Raw genomic sequence first — 23386 nt, forward strand, 5'->3', positions numbered from 1 at the left:
CAGGGAGGTGCTAGGGGTCAGGGAGGTGCTAGGGGTCAGGGAGGTGCTAAGTGTTAGGTTGGTGCTAGGGGTCAGGCAGGTGCTAGGGGTCAGGGAGGTGCTAGGGGTCAGGGAGGTGCTAAGGGGTCAGGGAGGTGCTAAGGGACCAGGAAGTGCTAAGGGCTAAGAGGGGTGTCAAGGGGGTAGATAGACGAGACAAGGGTCAGAAGAGGCCTGGAGCCAGCCAGTCACTCTCTGAACTGCACAGACACGGAGGAGTCAGTCACCCTTGTCCGCCGCAGCCCACCAGGCTCCCTCCGGTTCTTGGTCTTGTGTAGGAAGTGGACAAAGCGCACACCAGGACCATACTGGCGGAATACGTGGGATACCTGTGGTCGTACTCAGGATTAGAAAGAAGTCCTTATTAGGGAACTACGAGCCCTGCTCTCCTCCCCTTTCCCTCTGTGAGGTCCTGGGATGTGAACACAAGTCTGAGGGTGGTGGCTGGGGAAGGGAGTGTCACCTGGATCCAGCAGCCAGGGGAACCTTTTCTTGAGGTCCGGGGGGCCACATGGTGCTGTGCAATGACTGTGTGGCGATCAGCTGCCAGCAGCCAGACGTGCAGCTCATAGACACACACGTCCAGCCGGCTGTCCTCGTACCTAGGGGTGGGGTCCAGGTCTTCAGTTGCCACCACAGCCCAAACATCCTCACCCCAACCTCTAACCCTAATCGCAATTGAACACACACTCACTGGCCCCCACTCGGTGCACTTGGGCTGGGTGGTGCTGGTGACACAGCAGTGATCAAGGTAGCCCATGCCTTGCCTTCATGGGATTCATAGTCCCGGGGAGAGGCAGACCTGTCTGTCACCAGGCAGTGACCATCAGGAATGGTCAGGGTCAGGATGGGGGAAGTCTGGGGCACTGTGACATAGCGCCTCTGACCCAGCTCGGGGGTGGTCAGGGAAGGCTTCCTGGTGGAGCCATGTGTAACTGATTCCTAAAGGATAAGGAGGAATTTGTCTCGAGAACAGAGGGCAGCAAGCATGTGAGGAGGAAGGAATAGCATTGGGCCTGGCACATCTCCAAAACTGAAAGTGTCAGAGAGAAGAGGCCAGAGAGGTGGGCAGGGCTGGAGGGTCCTTGTGGGGAGCTCAGACCAAAGGGGAGCACAGGGCGGATCTGGGGCTTTGGGGACCTGGTAGGGCAGAGGCACATACCAGTCCATGACCGTGATGTCTGGCTGCTCATCATCAAGCAGCTCCTCCCACAGGCCCTCGGCCAGCAGATTCACACACTGTTGCTTCACAGTCCAGCTGTGAGAGAGAGCACAGGGGAGGTGGGCTCTGGGACCTGCTGCCATTCTTGGGCATCTCCCAGGTTGGCCTGACCCCAGGGAGCAGGAAACCCTGATTATGGTATCCTCACATGAGTGTTCACTTGGCACCTTACAGTCTTGGTTCCCACTATTCCCTGGGAGGGTGACGCATTCTGAACCCTGTGTTTCACATGGGGAAACCAAGGCTCAAGAAGGGAACCGATTTACCCAAGGTCAAGCAGCAAAGAAGCGGCAGAGCTGCCATCCCATCCTGGGACATGTAGGACTCCGAGCCCCTGAGTTACACCAGCTAGCTCACTCACCGTGTAGAAGGGGGGCTCGGTTTCATCTAGACAGATGGAGGCCTTGGGGAATGTCTCCCTCCCAGGGAAAGAAATTGAAAAGAGGAACAAATAACAGCTGCTGTTTAGTGAACACCTACTATGTGCAAGCCAGACTCGGCCAGACCCTGTCCTATGTGTTTTATGAGCATTCTTTCTGATGACTAACCCTGTTTACAGAGCAGGAAACTGAGGCCCAGAGAGGCAAAGTCAGTTTCTCTAGGTCCCACAGCAATGAAGTCAGGAGGAGGGAATCAAACGCAGGCCACCCTAGTCCTAGCCACTCACCTGAGGTTATGCAGGAGCTTCTCAGTCTTAATGTACCACCCGTGGAAGTTGCCTGTCACATGGAGGGGCAAAGAGTTAGAACGTGCCCATTCTCCAGCACACCCCCCCCTCCTAGACCCAGCCACCAAGCACTCACCCAGAGTGTCCAGGGGCTGCTGTGTGGGACCGGTAGCCGGTGCCGGCTCATAAATGTTGATGCCTGAAATGAGCAGTTGATGGCGCCTCAGACGGGCTGAAGCTGCCCCTCTCCACATCCTCCCTGCTCCCTACCCGCAGGGCTCCTCTGGAGGGGCAGGAATCTGTGCCCCACCTGCCAGGCCAGACCAGCCTAGCAGGGATGAATGCGTCAGGGCCCAAGGACAGAGAAAGTCCTGGGGGAAAGGGACCATGCCGGAATGCGGACGGGGAGGGCTTTCTGGTGAGACAGAAAACAGGGACAGAGAGAAACCAAGAGAAAGAGACTTAGAATATAGGCAAAGGGAGAGAGAGGGAGGGAGGGAGGGAGGGAGGGAAAGAGAGACCCAGGGTGAGACAAAGAGACACAGGGAGCGATAGAGGCACAGGACACAGAGACAGATAGAGACAGAGATGCAGCCTGGGGACCAAAAGAGAGACGCAAGGAGACAGAGAGAAACACAAATGACAGAAAAAGAGACAGATAGAAACAAAGAGACAGAGACAGAAACAGAGATAGAAAGACAAGGAAACGGACGGTCTGGGTAAGGGAGCGTGAGGGAGGACAGAGCCGGTGGTGGCGCCCTGGCGGGCGCTCCGCTCGCTGTCCGCTCCGCTGTCCGCACCTTCGGGGTTGGGCGAGCGGAGCAAGTTGCGGTAGAGCGGCCGCCGCAGGAAGAGTAGTTTCCAGGTGAGACCCGGTGGCAGCTCCAGGCTCCCGCCCGGCGGCCTCCACTCCTCCATCAGCAGCTGCCGCGCGTGGGCCTCGGATGGCTGCTCCAGCGTGGGGAGCCCGGGGTTCTCCGGGGTCGAAGGCGATGGCGGCGACGGCGGTGGGGGCGGCGACGGCGGCTCCTGGGGGCTCCCGGGCTCTTTGGTCTCCATCCCGCCGCCGAGCGCGTGTCCGTCCCTCACCTCCTCCATCCGTCGGGTGTTGGCGACTGTCCCCGCTCCTTCTCTGGGCTTGTGTTAACTGGGGGCGGGAGGGGGCGGGGCGCTCTAGCTGTCGTTTAAGACGGGTGTGTTGAGGGAAGGATCTGGCCCCCTCCGTCAGTCCTAGATGTCCAGGTCCTCTCCTTCAGGACCCAGGAGTCCAGGCCACCAGCCCCTCCCTCAGACCCAGGAGCCCAGAGCCCCAACCCTTCCTCAGTTTCCCAAGCCTCCTGCCCCAATTTTCCCAGGGCGAGCTGAGATCCCAAGTACTGGCCTGGGAGAGGGGTGTGACAAATAAGTTAATGCCAGGGCTCCCTGCTCTCTAATGAGGCTCATCCACCTCTTTAAGATCTGGCCTGGCAAGACTAAAAGGTTAATTAATGAAGACCCCTCCCTCAGCAAAGGGGGTGGGGGTAGAGGGGAGAGATCCTGCCTCTGCTACTTCCTCCTCTGCCCTCACCTGGGACACACCCTTGGGACCCTGACATTTCCTGTTCTAGAAACCAGTGTGAGGGGGTGGAGGGCAGAGAGAGACCCAGAACTAGAGATTGGGAGTCACAGAGATAGGGGACCCCAGGGAGACACTAAGATAGCAGCTGGGAAGGAAGCAGCAACCCCACCTGGATTTTTGAGGTGTCTGTACCCCTTCCTGGGGCTGAGGCAGACAGCACAGGCTGCCAACGCCTCCTCTGTCAGAGGTCACAGGGAGTTTGGAGTGAGGGATGATGGGGCGATGGTGGGGACAGGAGGTCTGGGTGCGGAGGAAGTGGGGTGGCAGAGAAACCTGTAGAGCCAGATAGCCATGCCACATCCCACACCTGGCCCAGGTGAGCACAGGCGCAGAGTTCCACACGGATTACAGCTACCACAGGGAGTGCTTTCTGCTTGCTAGGAGCTGGTCTAAGTGCTTACAAGTTCACTTCATCGTCTAAGATGATAAGGAGGGAGGTGCTGCTAATTCTAAAGGAAAGGTAACAGCAAACGGTGTACAGCTGTGTGCTGCCGGATGCCCTCCAGCCCCGTCTCACCTGCACACCAACCCTGCATGGAGTCCTGCTGTTATCCCCATTTTACAGATGAGAAAAGAGGCCACCCTCACAGGCCCAGTCCCTTACTGCCCCCAGATAACCCCACGGGCTTCCACAGGCACTTCCTGCCCCAGATTCTCGGAGAGACACATGCTGCAGACGCTCAGAGTTGAGCTCACACCCCAGTGATGATGCTCGTGTAATTGAGGGCTGCCTGTGTGCCAGGCATTGTCCTAAGTTCTTTTGGTGGGGTAGTTAATTCAATCAACACACCCTCCCTAGGAAGAGATACTATTGCTATACCCATTTTGCAGATGAGAAAACTGAGGTGCAGATGGGGTCTAGTAACTCATGCAAGGTTACATAGCTGGTATGTGGCAAATTGGGTACACAGAGCCTCAGATGAGATACACAGGGACACAGATTCAACTTGCCCCCAGGGAGAAACACAGAAGCAGATAGGAGATAATGTCATATTTACTGAGTGTCTGTCTTTAACTCACTGAACCTCACAACAACTCCAGATGGTGGAACTGGTAATAGTAACTCCATTCACAGATCAGAGGCAAGAGAGGTGAAATGACTTGTTTTGGGAAAGTTGGGAACTGGCCAGGTTTCTGGGGGGCAGGGAGGACCCATGGGAGGGAACAGCCCAGCTAATGCATACCAGAGCCTAGCCCCACTGCACTCAGAAGTCCTAGGAGATACCCAAATACTGGTAGAGCCCTCAACATATGCACAACTGCACAACTGGAGACACTCCCCCGGCCACAACAAGCACACAAACCCACACCTGTATCTGGTCACCTGCCTACCTGTCGTCATTGGAAGAGGAGGAGGAGGAAGGCGCAGAGCCAGAGCAAGAGTGTGGCGAGTGGAGTCAGAGTTGTCCCCAGGTCAGAATCCAGGGCAGGGAGTGGCCAGAAGCCAGAGGCCTAAAAATAAGGACAGGGGAGAGTCCACAGAGTAGAAGTCACCACCCTTCCTCTTCTTGCTCACGGCCTGCTGTGGTCTACACATACACACACACACACACACACACACACACACACACACACACACACACACACGGCAGCCAAGGGGTCTTGTGAAAGCCTAACCCCAACCATTCACTCCCCCACTTAAACACTCCAGGGCTCCCCATTGCCCTCAGGAGAAAAATCCCAGCTCTCTGGCTGGCATTTGAGGCCCTGGTCCTTGTCCTGTGACCTGTTCTCTCCCATCTCAGGGGTTTTGCTCATGGAGTTCTTTCCACTTGGAATGCCCTGCCCGCTTACCCACATCCCCACACTCACAGGTTCCCAAACATCAGATTCACCCAGGGAATTTATTTTAAAATGTGCATTTTCAAGCCCCGCTCCCAGGAGTTTGATTTAGTCCCTCTGGCCCCCAGAATCTAAAATTTAAGAAGCACTCACCCCCACATTCCTATTATGAAAAACATTTTTTACCTAAATCTCAGAGATCCAGGAACAGAATTGGGGCCCTGTAAAGCCAAGTGGCTTTCAACATTAGATCTCAAACTCTCCACCTTTCAAGTGGTAAAGGTCCCGGTGTGGGGACTTGACCTCTGACAGGCTATTTTCCAAATAGTCCACCCAGGTCACCAAAGCCTGGGTGACCAACATGTCACCCTTCCCCAAAGCCACCCTTCACATGTCATGAAATGTTAAAAAGCATGAATGATGGTGTGACCATGTTGGGAAACAATTTGACAATTTCTTATAAAACCCACTGTGTTCCCGCCCTACCACCTGGTGATCCCACTCCTAGGATTTAGCCCCAAGAGGGGAAAGGATGTGTCCTCACAGAGATCTGCACATGTGCTTTCTTGTGATGCAGTTGACCCTTGAAGAACACAGGTTTGAACTGCATCGGTCTACTTATACATGGTTTTTCTTTTCCATAAATTACTGGAAATTATTTTCTCTTCCTTACGATTTTCTTAATAAGTTTCTTTCCTCTAGCTTACTTTATTGTAAGAATACAGTATTTAGTACATACGAGGTCTGACAATCAAGTTTGCAAGCTTACTGCAACAATGTTGCTAACCTTTTTTTGATAGCAGAGGGATTATTCATTATGAATTTGTACCAACTGGAAAAACAGTTAACCAAGTTTGCTATTTGGCAGTGCTGAAAAGACTGCATGAAAAAGTTAGACGACCTGAACTTTTTGCCAGCAATTCATGGCTCTTGAATCACAACAGTGCACCAGCTCACACGGCACTGTCTGTGAGGGAGTTTTTAGCCAGTAAACAAATAACTGTATTGAAGCACCCTCCCTACTCACCTGATCTGGCCCCCAATGACTTCTTTCTTTACTTAAAGATAAAGAAAATATTGAAAGGAAGACATTTTGATGACATTCAGAACATCAAGGGTAATATGATGGCCATTCCAGAAAAAGAGTTCCAAAATTGCTTCGAAGGGTGGACTAGGCACTGGCATCAGTGCATAGCTTACCAAGGGGAGTACTTGGAAGGTGACCGTAGTGATATTCAGCAATGAGGTATGTGGCACTTTTTCTAGAATGAGTTCGCGAACTTAATTGTCTGACCTCGTACAAAATATGTGTTAACTGACTGTTTATGTTATCAATAAGGCTTCTGGTCAACAGTAGGCTATTAGTAGTTAAGTTTTGGGGGAGTCAGAGTTATATGTAGATATTTGACTGTGGGGGGGGTTGGCACCCCTCATCCCTGTGTTGTTCATGGGTCAACTGTAGCTCCAAATCAGAATGACACATGTGTCATCAACAGGTGAATAGTTAACGTAGCCACTCCATCCATACCACGGAATACTCTGAGTAAGGAAAAGGCCTGAGCTATCGAAACACGCAACCACATGGGTTAAACAAAAATTGTCTTGTAGAGTGACAAAGGCCAGGCCAAAAGAAACAGAAGAGCACATATTGTGTTATTCCATTTATATCAAATTCTGGAAAAGGCAACAGTAACCTAGAGTCAAAGAAAGTAGGTCGTTGGTAACCTGGTCTGGAGGGGATGAACTGCAAAGAGACATGGGAATGGACTTCCTGGGGTGACAAAAACATTCTGTCTTGGGGCAGCCGGATGGCTCAGTTGGTTAGAGCAGGAGCTCTCGGCGGCAGGTTGCCAGTTCAATTCCCACATGGAATGGTGGGCTGCGCCCCCTGCAAGCACAGATTGAACACGGCAACTGGACTTGGAGAAACACCCTGTTCCTCAATATTCCCCAATAAAATTTATTTTAAAAAAAAGAAAAAAGAAAAAAAAAACATTCATTAAAAAATTTTTTAAAAAAACACACCACAGTCTGTCTTAATTGTGGTGGTAGTTATATGGGTGTAGACATTTATGAAAACTCATCAGACTGTGCATTTAAAATGGATGTTGTATGTAAATTATACCTCGATAAGAAACAAAATGAAAACCCTATAGCAACTCTGTACATACTAATAAGGAAATATCTGCACGCCTATTGTGTGAAAAAAAGCAAGATGTAGAACAATGGGCCTCATGTGCGGATAAAAAAAATTTTAAAGTATTTGTCAGACACCTCTGGAAGGAGGCCCAAGGAAGCTTCTGGGGCAGTGATCGGGCGGTGACCCGGACACACCAGGGGGAAAAGTGACTTTTCACTTTATGTGTTTTGTACCTTTTGGATTTTGTACCACTTGTGTGTACCATCTCTTTTAAAAATATATAATAATTTTAATGAAAGAAACAATGATCCTGAGCTTCCCATTGTCCTTTTTACTCATTATTCTTTCAAAAAAATGCTTATTAAGCATCCACAGTTGCTGAGCCCTGGCTTTGGGGATATAATAGCAAAGAACAGATTCCTGCCCCGTGGGGTTTCTGGCCTTGAGGAGGGAGGGATGGGCTTCAATAAGTCAACAAGTAACTAGTTAATTGACAAATAGGACTAAGTACTTTGAAGGTGACGAACAGGCTATAATGACAGAAGAGGAGCAGGTGGGAAGCTTGTTTTAACTGGGGTGGTCAGGGAGAGCTTCTCGGAGGACGTGACACTTGAGTGGAGACCTGAAGAAGGCAAGGAGATAGCTGTGCAAAGGGCGAGGGGAGGAGCATGTCCAGGCAGAGGAAAGAGAAAGTGCGAAAGCCCTGAGGTGGGACCAAGCTTGGTGTGTTAGGGGAACAACGGGGGACCAGTGTGGCTGGAGAGGAGGGAAGAAGGGGCAATGAGGTCAGAGAGAGGAATGGGGCAGCTGTGTAAGGTTTTTCTAAGTGTAATAATTTCTATGTGAAACTATGGGGAAGGTTTCAGCTGGGAAATGAGTAGATATAACTGACCTTTGGCTGAGTGAGAGCAGGGAGGGGGCGGGGAGACAGCAAGAAGGGAGATGAAGGTGGATGAGACCAGGGTGACACCATGGAGTGGCTGGCAGAGGACAGATTCAGGGTCTCTTCTGGAGAGAGAGAGGAAAGGCTTGGTTGGTCTTGAGGGTGTGAGCAAGGGGCAGAAGGTGGCACCATTTGCAGAGAGGGGAAGATAGAGGCCAGAACATATGGGGGAGGGGCAAGAAATGAAGCATTCCATCACAGATGTGTTAAGTCCTGGACTTCCAAAGGGGCCATGCCAACGGGTGACTAGATAAAAGAGGGGTCATGGGTGAGACACAAATCCGGGAAGCGTCCCCACGTGGACAGCTGAGGACCTGAATGAGGTAATAAAAACAATACAGGCAGACCTCAGAGATGCTGCGTGTTCGGTTCCAGACCACCGCAATAAAGCGAGCATTACAATAAAGAAAGTCATGATCTTTTAGGTACTAGGGGTCTTGCCTTCAATTTGTAAAAAACACAACATCCGTGAAGCAAAGTGCAATTTAAAAAAAACGAAGTGCACTAAAATGAAATTTGCCTATAATAGCAATTGTGGAGAGCTCACTGTGTGCCAGGCGCTACTCTATGTGCTCCATGCGTATGAACCAAAATGTGCCCTCTAAGGGAGGTCATTAAACCCACTTTACAGATGGGGAAACTGAGCCACAGAGAAGTGAAGTGACTTGCCCAAGGTCACACAGCCAGGAAGTGGCAGACCTGGCATTTGAACCCCGGCAGTCTGGCCCAGGTTAGAGTCCAAACTCCTCATGCTAGTATCTGACTTCCAGGATGATTCCTACCCCCAGCCATCTGGCCCTGGCGCTCCTCTGCTTAAACCTTTCCTGGCTCCCCAGAGGCCTCAGATCAGATTCCAATTTGCAGCCCAATTTCTAAGTCATTGAGTCGGTCCCAATCTACCTTGACACTGCCCCTGCCCCTTTCTTAACATCCCAGCAGCTCCAAGTGCCATTCACAAGAAGATTCAGAGCTCTCAAGAAGAGGACAGATGAAGCCCGTGCCAGATGCTGGTGGGCTCTGTCTCCTGTTGCAGGTGGGCAGTTATGCCGGGGGTTGTTGCGCTATCTCTCCCATCGGACACTGGATTAGTTTCCTGTGGCTGCCACAACAAATTAGCACAAACTTGGTGGCTTAAAACAACAGTATATTCTCTCACAGGTCTGGAGGCCGAAAGTCAGAAACGCAGAATTCTTCCTCACCTCTGCCAGGTTCTGGTGGCTGCCGGCACTCCTCGTAGCCACATCACTCCAATCTGCCTCTGTGGTCCCTTTGCCTCCACTCTCAAATTTCCCTCTGCCTCACTCTTGTAAAGAATTTGTCATTGAATTTAGGGTCTACCAGGGTAATCCAGGATGACCTCTTCCCCTCAGGTCCCAAACCTAATTATGTCTACAGAGACCCCTTTTCCACATGAGGTAGCATTCATAGATTCTGGGGATTAGGATGTGGACATATCTTTTTGGGGGACAACCATTCAACCCATGGTGGACAGGAATCCCTCAGAGAGCAGGAGCAAAGCTTGGGGAGGCAGGAGAGCCTGGTTCAGTGGTTCTCAAATCTGACTGCATGTCAGAATCCTCCAGAAGGCTTGCCCCCACCCTGTTTCTGATTCGGTAGTTCTGGGTTGGCGTCAGATGCTGATCCTGTTAGTTTGCGATCCCTCACTAAGAACCTGGTGGTTAAGAGCATAGAGCTACCTGAGCAACAGTCCCCACCCTGACCTGCGTGTCCTTGGGCAAAAACGTTCCTTAGTTTCCCATCTATAAAACAGGACTAACTCTTCCCCACATTACTTCCTGAGGTGGTCCACACTCTCCCCCACACTCACGGTGTCCCACAGTTTTGCTGGTCTGGTCCTTGACCTACAAATTCCTTCCACCTCAGGGCCTTTGCACATCCTGCTCCTCCTGCCCGCAAGGCCTTCCACTCCACGCTTCCTTGGCTGCCTTCATCTTCATTCAAATGTCACCTCTTCATAATGCACACACCCTTCTGGCTTTTCCCCCTGCTACTTCCTATTGCCACACCGTTCTTTCTTTCTTAAACTTAGTATGATTTATAAATACCTATGAGTATGTGATTATGTTCACTTTGTCATGAACCGTGAGCTGTGTCACCCCGTGAGAATGTCAGCCTCACCAGGGCAGGGCCTTGAGCAGGTTTGTTTGTTATTTGTCCCCGGCTCAGGGCTGACACAGACTGGTTGTTCTCTGCTGAGCCGCAAGGGCAAGAAGGCCGGGCCCTGGGCAGGAGGATGAGCCTCTGCCCAGCCAAGGAACCAGGTCCAGCGCACCCGCGTCTAGCTCTCACCATCCCTGCTGCAAAGCCAGTATCAGCCCCAGGAGTGTCAGCATGTCCCCAGGCCCTCTCTGGCTCGTACATACAGAGGGTGCCAAAAACATTTTAAGAAAGGAAAAATCTATTAAAATTGTAATACTCAATATATACCAATAACAAAAGGTGAATACAAGTCACATTTGACTTCTGCAATCACAAGAGGTGCTCAAAGTGGTTACCATCAGCATAATTTCAATATAGTTTTTTCCTTTCTTAAAATGTGCATACATTTTTTTTGGCCCCCTCTGTATAGAGAAAAGCATGGGTCCTGGATGATGGCCATGGGGCTTGGAGGAGCAGATAGGGGGTCTCTACCAGGGCTGCAGGCGATGGGAAAACCCAGCCAGGTCAGGATGGGGCTGAGAGTGAGAAAAAAGGGAGCTGGGTTTGGTGTTGCCTTCCCCAATATAAACCCCAGGGACGGGGAGTGAGGGTGATCCAGCTTCAGCCTGTAGGGGGCGACAGAGAGGCAGGAATGAGTTGGGGTAGAAGGAAGGTAAGGAGAGGAGGCAAGACAGACAGAGAGACAAAGATAGAGAAAGAGAGGTAGAGAGATCTAGAGAGGCTGAAGCATCGAAGCTGACAGAAAGAGACAGAGATTGGAGTGGGGTTGACCACAGCCAGGAAGGATCCCGAGTATCTGAGATACCCAGAAAGCATTACCTGGCAGAGGGCAGATGGGAGTCCTACCGAAGGCAGGGGAGGAGGCAAGGCGTATGCATACAGGAGAAATGTGCCCACGTGCCAAATATAAAGTACATGCTGGCCTCTACCGTGGCATTGATTAGAACAGTAGACCACCGCCAGCTTCCTGAGCAGCCATCAACAGGGACGTTCAATAAATCATGGTTTCAATAAATCCTCTTTCATATGCTCCATGGACTAGTACTCAGCCATTAATAGTTTGCTTCTTATGTACCACCACCAAGATACAATGTTAGGTAGAAAAAAACAAGGCATGAAGGAGGTGTACGTTATGTTAACATTGGTGCAAAGTAGGACATGTATCTGTATATGCCTGTGGGTGTTTCCTGGTACACGCGTGCATTTCTTGAAGGAGACACAAGAAGCTTGTACCTGCCTCTGGGGAGAGGGTGGAGAGCCGGGAATGGGGAGTGAGGGAGGGAGGTGGACATTGCAAATTCTCCCTTGGGAATCTTGTACATATTGTGCTATGAGCTTGGGTTACCTGTTCAAATACTAAATAAGATTAAACAATTGTGGGGACAGAGCCAGGAGTGCAGTTTGCAGGCTCTCGGCCTCACGTGGAAAGATGCTGGCTCAGGTAGTAAATGGCCATCAACTGTGATTGGATGGCCATCAGCTGTGACAAGTTGGCCATCAGCTGTAACCAGTGAGCCATTGGCCACTAATATAACTGCCGTGGCTAAGCCAGCAAGGGCAGATTGCAGCTAGCAAGGGGGGTTGGTTGGTTGGCAGAGAAGCAGATGGCGGATTACGGTTCTTGTTGATCTTACTTCCTGTGTCTCCAACCCAGCCACCAGTGAGACTGTAGTGGTAAGAACCCTCCATCCATGGCTCCGTGGGTGTTCCTTTTTGGCCTCACCATATCCTGTGTTCTTATGTGGGGATCGGGAGCTGAGACCCCGCATGACACCCTGCATGACAACCGTAGAGTAAGAGAGAGATAAAGGAATAGGGAAGAGAGAGAGGAAGAAAGGGAAAGTTTAACTTTGTTTAACCCAGTGGATCCCAAACTTCTATAGATGCCTCTGGCCTTCCGGACAAAGGCTCTGAACTGTCTCTACCTCCCCAAACCACAGGCCAGGACCTTATTTACTGTCCCATCTCACCCCCCCAGCCCCAACAACTCTCAGCCCCTTTTCTCCTTGAGCAATCGTCTCTCTACCAGAGCCCCCTTTCTGGGATTTGGACCTAGAAGAGTTGACTGGCTGCCCGGTAAGACAGAGGCTGAGGCTTTTCTGTTCAGACATGTGGTCTCAGGCTGGGAAGCGGAGGGAGCCCTGCCCCACTCCGCAGGAGGCTATGGCATGGTGATGGTGTGCAGAGACTTCCAGGCCAACTGCTTGGGTTCAAACTCAGCCTCTACCCCTTCCTTACTGTGCAACCTAGTTGGTGACTTTGTGCCTATTCCTTAGTCTTCCAGCTGTAAAATTGAACAAGGAAGGTGCCTCCTCAGAGGGCTGCTAGGAGGGTTGTATTCGTTTCCTCTGGCTGTCACAAGGAATTACCACAAACGTGGATTCTTAAGACAGCAGACATGTATTCTCTCACAGGTCTGCAAGCCAAAGTCTGAAATCAAGATGTCAGTAGGGCCCCGCTCCCCCTGAAACCTAGGGGAGAACTCTTTTCTGCCTCCCCCGGCTTCTGGTGGTGTGTGGTGTGTGCGGCTCATGGCCATGTCCCTCATCTCTGCCTCACTCTCACACGGCCTTCTCTGCGTGTCTCAAATCTCCCTCTGCTTTTTTCTTATAAGGACACTTGTCACTGGATTTCGGGCCCACCCAGAGAAACCAGAACCATCTCATCTCAAGATCTTTAATCGCATCTGCAAAGACCCTTTTTCCAAATAAGGTCACACTCACAGGTTCCCCAGGGACTTAACTTTTGTTGGTGGGGGCACCATTCAACCCACTACAGGGTGAGAGAGGTTGAACTAGGAGCTCTGCAAAGCCTGGACACAATACGATCTTGATGAATGCTATTACCTTGATTTTGCTCGGCCCACGCGATATTGTTACATGTTTTGAGTGAGTTGCCTACCTTTAAGATTTAAGAGCTTTCACATGAAAACGGTGATTTCTTGGGGAAAAAAATCAGAACATTTGGCATCTCGGGGCCAAATTCTCACAGGCCACCGTGGCCTAAAAAGTGCCCTTCAAAAAGGCATGTGTGCGGCCATTTTCCGCTCCCAGATATCACCTGCCTGGCCCCAGGGGCATCAGAGATTGAGTCTCCTGGACCATATCTGTCCTGGTGACTCTTGCAGCCCCACCACACAGCTCAAGGCCCGGCACAGAAAGCCGACGAGGGACGCAAGGCTTCCGGCCTGGCCCTCCTCTGCTGGATGACCCTGGGCAGGCCTTTCCCTCCATGGACCTCAGTCAGTCTCCACATCTGTGAAATCGAGGAAGATGTGAGATGATTCCATGGGCCCTTCTCAGTAAGTTGTGGGGCACTGGCAGGAAGCAGGCATGACGTTTGAGGTCAACATGACTGCAGCAGGCAAACTGCCGTTCTCCCACTCTCAATCCTGGCTGCACGTTAGAATCACCTGGATAATTTTCATTTTAAATACCTGTGACTGGGCCCCAATCCACACCAAAGGGGTTGCCCTTTACTTATAGAGCAGAACTTCAAGGCGTTTATTCCTCCCAAGAACCCTCTCGTTCATTCATTCTTTCCCTTGATCTCCCTCCCTTCCCACTGGGTACCATTCTAATATGTAAATGGGCCTCTTTTTGGGGGGTCTTGCAAAATGAGGTCTGTTTTATGTCCATAATTTGTAATTTATACACCTGGCCTGGTATTATAGCTCTTAATTTTACTTTTTCCATCACTGGTTTGGCTCCCACTCCCCATGGGCACACTTGGTCCCTGACTCCTGCCGACTACACAGGAGCCCTTGGTGTGCACCCCCTCTGTGCATCACTTGCTCCCCTGGGGTGGACATCCGGGCTGCCTCCAGCTCCTGCCCCATAAATCCCACTGCATTGAATTTCCTCGCATAGTCCCACATGGTCCCAAGTAAGATTTTCTTTGGAAAGTCATCCAGGAACAGAATTATTGGGAGGTACATATGTGCAATGCAATTGACTCTTGAGCAATGTGGTAGTTAGGCGTGCCAACACCCCTCATTCTTGCACAGTTGAAAATCCGTGTGTACCTTTTGACTCCCTCAAAATGTAAGTTGTCCCTTGGTATCCATAGGGAATTGGTTCCCGGACCAAAATCCATGGATAATCAAGTCCCCTATATAAAATGGTGTACAGCAATGCATACAGTCAGCCCTCTGCTTCCACAGACTCCCAACCACAGATGGGAAACAGTACAGGTGTTTATTGAAAGAACTTCACGTATAAGTGGGTCTGTGCAGTTCAAACCTGTGTTGTTCAAGGGTCAGGTGTACTTCCTTTGACTAAGTCAGACTTTCAAATTTTTGCCAGATTCAGTGTTAAAATGACAGCTTATTGTTGGAATTGGCCTTTCTCCGATTACTAATGAGTTTGAGCACCTGTGCATACCCTTGTTGGCGTTGTGGGGTTTTTTCTTCCGTAAGTCGCCTATTTATATCCTTTGCTGATTTTTATTAGGGTCACTCTTTTTCTTGTTAAGAAAATTCCTTGTCATGTTAAACTTTGCAAATATTTTCTCCCATTCTGAAACCTATCTATTACATTTTCCTATGTCCTTCCTTGAACAAATTTTTTGATATAATCAAATTTGTTTTTTCTTCCTAGTTTCTTCCTTTGGAGTTTTAAGAACTCCTCATCTGCCTCTAGGTCATCAAATAGTTTCCTCTCTCAACTTTATAGTTTACCTTTCACAGTAATGTTTAACCCATCTAAGAGAAACACTACCCAATAAAATTGAAATAACAGGGAGGTTTCATATCTATACTATCTAACTGGCAGCCGCTGGCCAAAAGTGGCAATTGAGCATGTGAAATGTCGCCAATGCAACTGAGGGACTGATGCTTAATTTTATTTCATTGTCAAATTAAATAGCCATGTATGACTAGTAGCTACTGTCCTGGACAGCATAACATCTAGGGTTCCTTTTCATTGTATTAGATAGTGATTCAGTTTTTTCCTCTATAAAATGAACCAATTTCCCTAACACTATGAAAACAATGTTCCGCCATTGATTTTTGGGGCCATCCTTATATTAAGCTCCTGCATACATGTGGGCCTGCCTCTGGGTTCTCTGGGGGAGAAGCCCAGCAAATCTAATGAACAGCAGGGGTGAAGAAGCACAAGTCTATAGTAATAGAATTTTTACTGTTTCCCCAAAAATAAGACCCATTAATTTTTGCTCCAAAAGACGCATTAGGGCTTATGCTCAGAGGGTGTCATCCTGAAAAATCTGCTAGGGCTTATTTTCCGATTAGGTCTTATTGTCGGGGAAACAGGGTAGTTAGACACACAACTCCCAAAATAGACTCCATTTCCCAACCTCCATTGTTCTGTATGTTGTCACATGACTAAGCTCTGGCCAATGAGGCAATGATATGACCACAGGTGATTCTGTCCTTAAAGAGGAATTCCCTCTTTTCCTCCCTTTGGTGGTGGTGGCAAGTGCCTTTGGACCACATGGGAAGAGGCCAGTCCTAGGGTGGAGGAGCCCAAGATGGAAGGAGGTGGGAGCCCGCTGACTGGGCAGGGCTGAATCCCACAGTCCCTGGCCAATCATAGATCTCAGTGGCTCTCAAATTTGGAGGGCTTGTTACAGTACAGATTGTCAGGCCCCACCCAGTCTGACTCAACCTGGGGTGGGACCTGGGAATTTGCATTTCCGGCAAGTTCCCAGGGATGCTGCTGGTCCAGAAACCACACTTTGAGAGCCACCGGTCTGACTTGTTTAAATCTGACCTTCAGGCATACCTGACTCCCCTCCTGGGCCTTTGCTGTGGTTAACACTCACTGTTGTGGAGCGCCAAGTCTGGTCAGTCACATCTGGACAAAGTGCTACCCCTGTGCCACATCACGTCTGAGGCAGATGACGTCTATGGCTCTGCCACACTTGGTGTTCTGTGTGCTCTCTCATTCACTGAGGATAGAAGCCTGAAAAACCACCTTGTCCGACTCCCTTGCCAGCTGGGATCCGTAAGGTCCTGCCAGGAGGCTTCGAGCTGGAGAAGAGGGCGGGAAGCTAGACAGATGGCTTCGGTGCCACTGATCCCTTCTGTTCCTCCAGCCCCATGGCTCCTATGTTTCATGACTGCTGGCTGTGGCTCCACCAGCCTTCCCAGTGTCCTGGTAACCAACCCTGTGTATTAAATCCTGTTTGAAACAACTAGAGGTGTTTCCGATACCATGGAAGCCCCTTCTGTAGAGGTTAGCAGCAGGGGGCTTTGGGGGTGAGATGCCCCCACGCCACCTAAAGCCATTCTTTAAAACTGTAGTTATGTGCCTGAAGGTGACGGTAATAGCAGTTGCTGTGGGGCCAGACAGCTCTGCCTCCATAATGTGATGGGGCGAGTGACGTCGTGGGGTCTGTGAGCAGCCCTCTCCACCCCTGCAGTGGCACCTCCAGGCAACTAGAGGCCAGTGCACCTGGGCTGTGCATGCGTGAGCAGCTGCCACATTCTGTTCCTCATTGTCCTTATCTGCTTTGGGACCATGGCATTCCAGCCTCCTGAAATGACTTGGGCAGTTATCCTCTATTTCTATTTTCTGGAACAATTTGTACAAAGTAGGAATTACCTGATCCTTCAAAGTCTGGTAGAACTCATTTGTGACAGCATTCAAGCTCAAAGCTTTTTTTTCCTTTTCTTTTTTTTTAAAGTGTGTGCGGATTATTTTGGTCTTTTGTTGTTTTGTATTCCTCCTACTCCAATTTTGGCGTATTTTTTTCCATACACATTCACACACAGCAACTGTTGCTCACGCTGGTATGTTTAAATCTCTGTGATTATCTATCTAGATCATGCATGGACTTGGCCAGGATGTCACAGAAACAGCACCCCAATTCTTGGGGGAGCTTGGGGCCTAAGGAGAGGTGTGTTGTGGAGTGGTCCCATGACAGTGGAGGAGAGAGGGAGGTGTGGACTAAGCTGGAATCTCTCCCCCCTCACCAGACACTTCTGTCCCACAAACCAGGCTGAGATGGCCTGGAGGGCTCTGGAGAGGGGGCTCCCAACTTGTGTTCCCAGCTGTCCCCAGGAGGGTGCTGAGGAGGACACACACAGTCCAAGCCCAGCACCAGCCTGGAGTGCTATGCCCAGAATGCACAAGCTGTATCGTCACCTCCGTCAGCTGGATTCCTTTCTCCCCTGCTTGGGACCCAGGACTGGAGGGGACTTGACTGATGGAATCTCTCTGAAGCTGGCAGCTCCTGGTCCATCCATCCGCCTTAGCTGATCCCCCAAAAGCCCACCTGCTCATTGAACGATTTACTACCATCAACTCAGCACGGATCAGTTCCCAGCCCCTGAACATGCTCAAGACAGACAACCTTTAAAACAGGTTCCCAGAAGTCAGATTTGGTAAATTGGTCACCGCACATGGACTTATAAACTCACTCCTTCCAGGCCTGGGAGGGGAGACGGGGTCAATCCCGTGCGCGTGCGTTGTGTGTGTGTGTGCGTGTTTAGCAGTACTGGCTGCTTTGACCTGGAACTCCCCACCCAACAGCCTCGGCCACTGCCCCAAGCTGGCCTGGAATCCTGGGGTTAGCCAGGCTGCCCTTTCCCCAAATTCGTACCCCTGGACAGCCTGAGCAGGGAAGGACCTCTACACACACCACACACAAAACAAAATGTTTTAATTGTAAAACTAAGTTGAGGGAGGGAGGGGAGAGCTGCACCAAGGGGACAGGAACCTGATTCTTCAAGCAGTGGTTCTGTCCCCGGTGTCAACCCACAGGGAAGGGACCATCTGTCCCCAGGTGAGGGCAGGGCTAGTGTTATAAAATGACAATATAAATAGACTTCTAGAAAAGAGGCTGTCCGGGTGCAGTAGTCACTTTCTGCAGAGGCCGGGGGTGAGAGGGATGCCCTGACCCGTCTCCCTGTCCAACCACAGAAAGGGGGTGCAGGGCTAAGGGAAAAGGCCACTCTTCAGACATTCATGATCAACCCCCGCCATGGCTCAGGGGGAGAGGGGGCTGTATATTAGGCAAAGTCTCAGAGACACCCGCTCGCTGGCTGGAGGACAGGAGCTGGATCTTCCAACATGCGCGCATACACACACACACACACACACACACACTCACTCACACACACCCCTCTTTTGTAGTGTTCTCTCCACCCCCAGTGGCCCCCACTGCAGATTTCCAGTGATGGGAGGGCCACCTGTCCTTCTTGGAGACAGGGCAACACAGGGAAGGCCTGTCCCGGAGGGTGGGTCGTCCTGGGAACCTCACTTGCTCCCGTAAGTCCCTGTGTTTTTAGTCACAAAATCAAAACCGGAGTTCAGTAGTAGGGTCCCACACACCGCCCCTGGCAAGGGTGGTGCCACACGGAGTGTCTCCCAGGCCGGGAGGAGCAGGGGCCAGCCCCCTACTGGCCTCCGGCAGAGCAGGAGTGACCCAAGGGGCTCTTTGGTTCAGGGACGGGGCACTGGGCCTCATCTGGTGCGATTCTGCCGCATGAGGGGCACGATGCTGGCGGGGGGGCCCGCTTTGGCCAGGAACGGGTGCTTCAGCAGCTCAGCCGCTGTGGCCCGCTGTGCAGGGTCCCGCACCAGCAGGCGGTCCAGGAAGCCCTTCAGGGACGGGGATACCTGCAGGGGAGGCAGGTGGAGGGTGAGTGGGGAAGGTGAGGGGGGAAGGTGCTGGCTTGGCTCTGAGTGCCAGCGCCACTGCTCACTTGCCATGGGGCCCCAGCCTCTTCCACATGGGCTGACATCTACTGCTCAGGGCAGGAGCAAAGAGGTGCCACATGTCTAGAACTTGGCCCCAGGGGCTCATTTTGTCCCCGTTTTTGAAGTGTGGCTAGGAGCTGGCAGCAGCTGAGCCCTGGAGGCGGCCTTTCTCACCCGACAATCCCTCCACCAGGAAGGCCCCTCTCCCGGACCTGGCTGCCGGGCACCTTCAGCCCGGCCGGCCAGCCTCAACACAACCTCTATGGGACGGCAGGGTACAGGGGCCCCACCTTTGGGATACGTGAGGCCTGGGGATAAAAGGGGGTGAGCCCAGCACCCAGCAAGTGCCAGCCCAGGAACTAGAAATGCCCCAGTCCTGTCTGCACCCAGTGCTCTGATGGGGTGGAGGTCGGGTGGCACCCAAACTCACACCACCCGCCTGCTGGGAGGGGCCCACCTTGTGCAGGTTCTTCAGTCGGGGTGGCAGGTTGTCCCGAATCATCTTCATGGCTTTGAGGGGTGGCTCATTGAAGTAGGGGGGCTCCCCATCCACCATCTCAATCACCATCACCCCCAGTGACCAGATGTCCACCTGCAGCAGGGGAAGGGAGCTGTGAAGGACGGGCCAGGGTTCGGGGGAAGCCTGGGGAGGGACGGCCCCCAGTTCTGCCTTGGCCTCTGCTCCCCGAGTCTCTGGACCCAGAACACCCTCCCTGATGCCCTGCCTGCCAGTCCCACACTCCTCACCCAGGGAGCCCTCTGAAGGCTTCTGCCCACCCAGCCTCTGCCCCCTGCTTTTTGCTAACCACCGCGCTTTCCTCTGGTGGAATTCCCCCTCTAATCTCGGTCAGGGGTGGGAAGTCTGTGACAAGGTTACCTAATCAGCATAGTCGAGACACAGTAATTGGGTCAGGAATGGAGACATGACTCAAGCTGAACCAATCAGAATCAACCCGAGACTATGGCCCAAATATCCTGGAAAATGGCAATGCCCATAGGCAGGGAGATGTGTCCCAGAGTTGCTGGGGTCACCTCTGCTGCCACAAGTGGAGTGCCTGCCTGAGTGAAGACTACACTGAAAAAATCAGGGCCTGAAGGGACAGAGCATGTTGCCGGCCAAGCCTGAAGCCTGTTACCTCCCTAACTTCAGTTCTGGGAACCCACAGCTCTCATGTTTTGCTAAATCCATTTGAGCTGGGTTTGTCCCTCAGAGGCAGTCCTAACTGAGAGGGTCCCTCAGAATCTTCCAGTGTGACCCCAGTCTAGTCTGAGGTTCCCGTGATGTGCTTCCCAGGGTGCCTGTCTCATGGCCAGGCACTGGGTCAAGTCTTGCTGACTGAGGAGTCCTCAGGGCCACAGGTACCTGCCCAGAGGCCTCAGGGCCAGACAGGCGATGGCAGTGAGTAAAGTAGGGCAGTGTAGGCAATAGGGATGGGTGGGGACTATAGCCAAGACCAAGGTGCCTGCCCTTTTGAAAGCAGAGCAGCACTTCAGGGCTTCCATGTGGCCAGACCTCTTGGTTTTCTGACGGAGAATGGAAATTTGGACTTGTACATGAGACTTCCCTTTTTTAAATGCTTACAAAAGCATCTTCAGGCAACACCAGCCAGGAGCTGGCCAGTTTGTGGCCTTTGCACCAGGCTGTCAGGCAGGGTCATGACCACTTCTGCTCAGCATTCTGTTCCATTGCCAAGCACTGGGCCTGGCTCAGAACTAGTACCCAACCAGGAATGCATGCATGCATGCATGCGTGCCTACCTCTTCTCCCACCAAATCATCACTGCTGACCCATTCTCCAGAATGAGGCCCATCTCATGCCAGCACTCCAGCTGTTTCAGACTCACAACATAAACTAGTGCTGACAGCGGGACAACTGGCTGCCTCTGGCTTACCTCTGGCCCGTAGGGAAGGCGGGAGATGAGCTCCGGGGCCATCCAGTAGGGCGTGCCGACCAGTGATTTCCTCCGTGGCACCTCCTTGCTCACCTGGGCACAGAACCCGAAGTCTGACAGCTTCACCTGGGGCAGGGCGCAGGCAGCAGGGTCAGAGGTGCTGGCGGGGGGAGGGTGAGCAGAGGCGTCCACCTATTTAATTCCTTGGCCTCGGACATGCTGGGTCTCCACCATGCAGCCCAGCGGCTAGAGCCAGATCATGGGTAGCTCCGCCACCACCTGGCAGGGACACCTCAGGCGTGTCACCGCCCCAAGATCATGGCACCTGCCTTCCTGACAAGGTCTCCCCTGGGGCTGGTTGGGAAGTAGCCTGAGTCCTGCAGGTACGAAAGCTATGTGGGGGCTGAGACCAGGGCTGTCTGCACAGCCCACACTTGGGTACTATGAGTTTCAGCCACGGACCTCAGATTTAGAACTTTAGTCCAGAAGACGGGAGATAGGGCCGGGATCCAGAGCACACCCCCGGTGCTTCACTGGGAATGCTTCTCAGTAGAGGGAGAAGCATGTGAACGAGCTGCGGCGGCCCCCAAATGTGTTCTCCCCGATCTGGGCTCAGGACAAGACTACAGTTCCCAGCATTCTGTGCTGATGCCAGAGCCCCTCACCGACCTGGACCCCTGACTCTGGAATGTTGCATGAGGACAAATAAGCTGACTGCTCAAGCCACTGAACTGGGGGTCAGAGCCTACCCTGGCAGCAGAGGGGGAGCTGGGTAGGGGTGTGGGAAGCCCACCCCAATCCTTACCCTGCCGTCATGGGTCAGCAGGATGGAGTCACTCTTGATGTCCCGGTGGATGACACCCTGGGCGTGGAGCACAGACAAGGCCTGCAGCACGGCCAGGCACACGGTGGCAATCTGCTCCTCATTCATCCTGCGGGGAGATGGCTGAGCAACTGGGGCAGACAGGCCCTGCCCTGACCCCCTCGAACCCCTGGAGATGGTCTCAGGGGGACCCAGCCCCAAACCCCTCCAGGGGCCTCTGGTGGAGATGGCCCTGCTGGCTCTGAGACACGGCTCTATCCCAAAGGACCTGGAGGGGACTCAGTCCTGGCACAGGAGAGGTTTGAGGGGACCCAGGCCCACCCAGGGGAGCCCGGGGAGACAGCTGGCTGGGTGCTGCCGCCCGCTAGTACCTGGTGTGGGTGACGATGTCGGTGAGGGCGCCTCCCTCCAGGAACTCCATCACCACCCAGAGCTCGTCCCCCACCAGGTAGCTGTTGTACATCTCCACCACGTTCTCGTGCTGGTAGTCCCGCATGATGACCACCTGGCGGGGCGGGGCCAGCGCAGTTGGGGAGGCGCCGCCACCAGCCGCCCTCCTCCCACCTCACCCCCACCCCCCAAAGCCAACAGACCTCAAAGGCAGCTTGAGGCCCGAAGCCTCCATTCTGGAGGTGCCCTCTACCCCATGCACACACATTTCTGATCCCAATCTGTGACCAGTCCTGAGCTGGTCTCTGAATGGCCCCGCTGACCGGGCTGGTATTGGGAGAGGAAGGTGGGAAGAGTGTCCAAGCACAGGGACAAGCAGGGATCGGCCGAGGTTAGAACAAAAGAAGGTGGGGTGAGTGGGGAGGATTTCAGGGTAAGAGGCCTAGCCAGGCAAAGCCTGGGGGAGGCGGGGAGCACAGTGCTTACAGGGCCATGTGCAGCAGAAGCTCAAGGTGCAGCTGGAGCACTGTGATATTGGGGGGCTGAGGGATGGGTTATGGGGCACAGTTAAGTGTTGAGTGACTCCTACGTCAGAGTCTGGGGGCTACTCCTACACAGAGTCCTCAGGAAGCAGTCAGGCATTTGCCTCTGTAACAAGCTCCCCGGAGGCCACAAAGAGCCACAGTCCAAGGCTAGACAGAACCAAGGACCTAGATGGGGGCAGATCTTAAATATCTGGCAAGGCAGTCAGGGCACCAAGGATGCTGCAAGCGTCAGTGAAGAGGGGTCATGACAGGCCTGCACGGCAGGAAGAGCCTTTTGGCTGCTATGTGGGGAATGCCCAGGGGTGGCCCAAGAGGGAGGCAAGGGCAGGGCCCAGGCTTGGGGACAGGGTTGTTGAGGATACAACTGAGACAGGGAACGGGTGGAGGGGTTACTTAGGGGAGACACTTTGGGGACAGTTTGGGACTTGGCGGGAATGAGGGGCCTGGGAGACATGCAGACGAGGTGTGGGGGGGGTTCAGC

General features: G+C 52.5%; 2 protein-coding genes across 7 annotated transcripts in view; both read right to left on the minus strand.

The window, feature by feature from the left end:
- NCCRP1 (NCCRP1, F-box associated domain containing) lies at window positions 1-4971 on the minus strand. Its single transcript, XM_019751351.2, has 7 exons — window positions 4879-4971; window positions 2729-3075; window positions 2065-2127; window positions 1929-1980; window positions 1202-1297; window positions 503-641; window positions 1-368 (listed from the first exon to the last, which is right to left on the minus strand). The coding sequence occupies exons 2-7, from the start codon at window positions 3024-3026 to the stop codon at window positions 228-230; spliced, it is 789 nt and encodes a 262-aa protein (XP_019606910.1). The 5' UTR covers window positions 3027-3075; window positions 4879-4971; the 3' UTR covers window positions 1-227.
- Window positions 4972-18198: 13227 nt separating this feature from the next.
- PAK4 (p21 (RAC1) activated kinase 4) overlaps window positions 18199-23386 on the minus strand; it is a 44893-nt gene continuing 39705 nt past the window's right edge. For all 6 annotated transcript variants that reach the window (XM_019751473.2, XM_019751476.2, XM_074314352.1 and 3 more), the window contains exons 6-10: window positions 22342-22475; window positions 21953-22079; window positions 21148-21273; window positions 19713-19847; window positions 18199-19174 (exon numbers count right to left, since the gene is read on the minus strand). In XM_019751473.2, the coding sequence (XP_019607032.1) occupies window positions 19019-19174; window positions 19713-19847; window positions 21148-21273; window positions 21953-22079; window positions 22342-22475 (678 nt within the window). In that variant the 3' untranslated portion in view covers window positions 18199-19018. The remainder of the gene's footprint in view (window positions 19175-19712; window positions 19848-21147; window positions 21274-21952; window positions 22080-22341; window positions 22476-23386) is intronic.

The sequence above is a fragment of the Rhinolophus sinicus genome, linkage group LG11 (genome assembly GCF_036562045.2).
Source record: "Rhinolophus sinicus isolate RSC01 linkage group LG11, ASM3656204v1, whole genome shotgun sequence".
Classification (NCBI taxonomy): domain Eukaryota; kingdom Metazoa; phylum Chordata; class Mammalia; order Chiroptera; family Rhinolophidae; genus Rhinolophus; species Rhinolophus sinicus.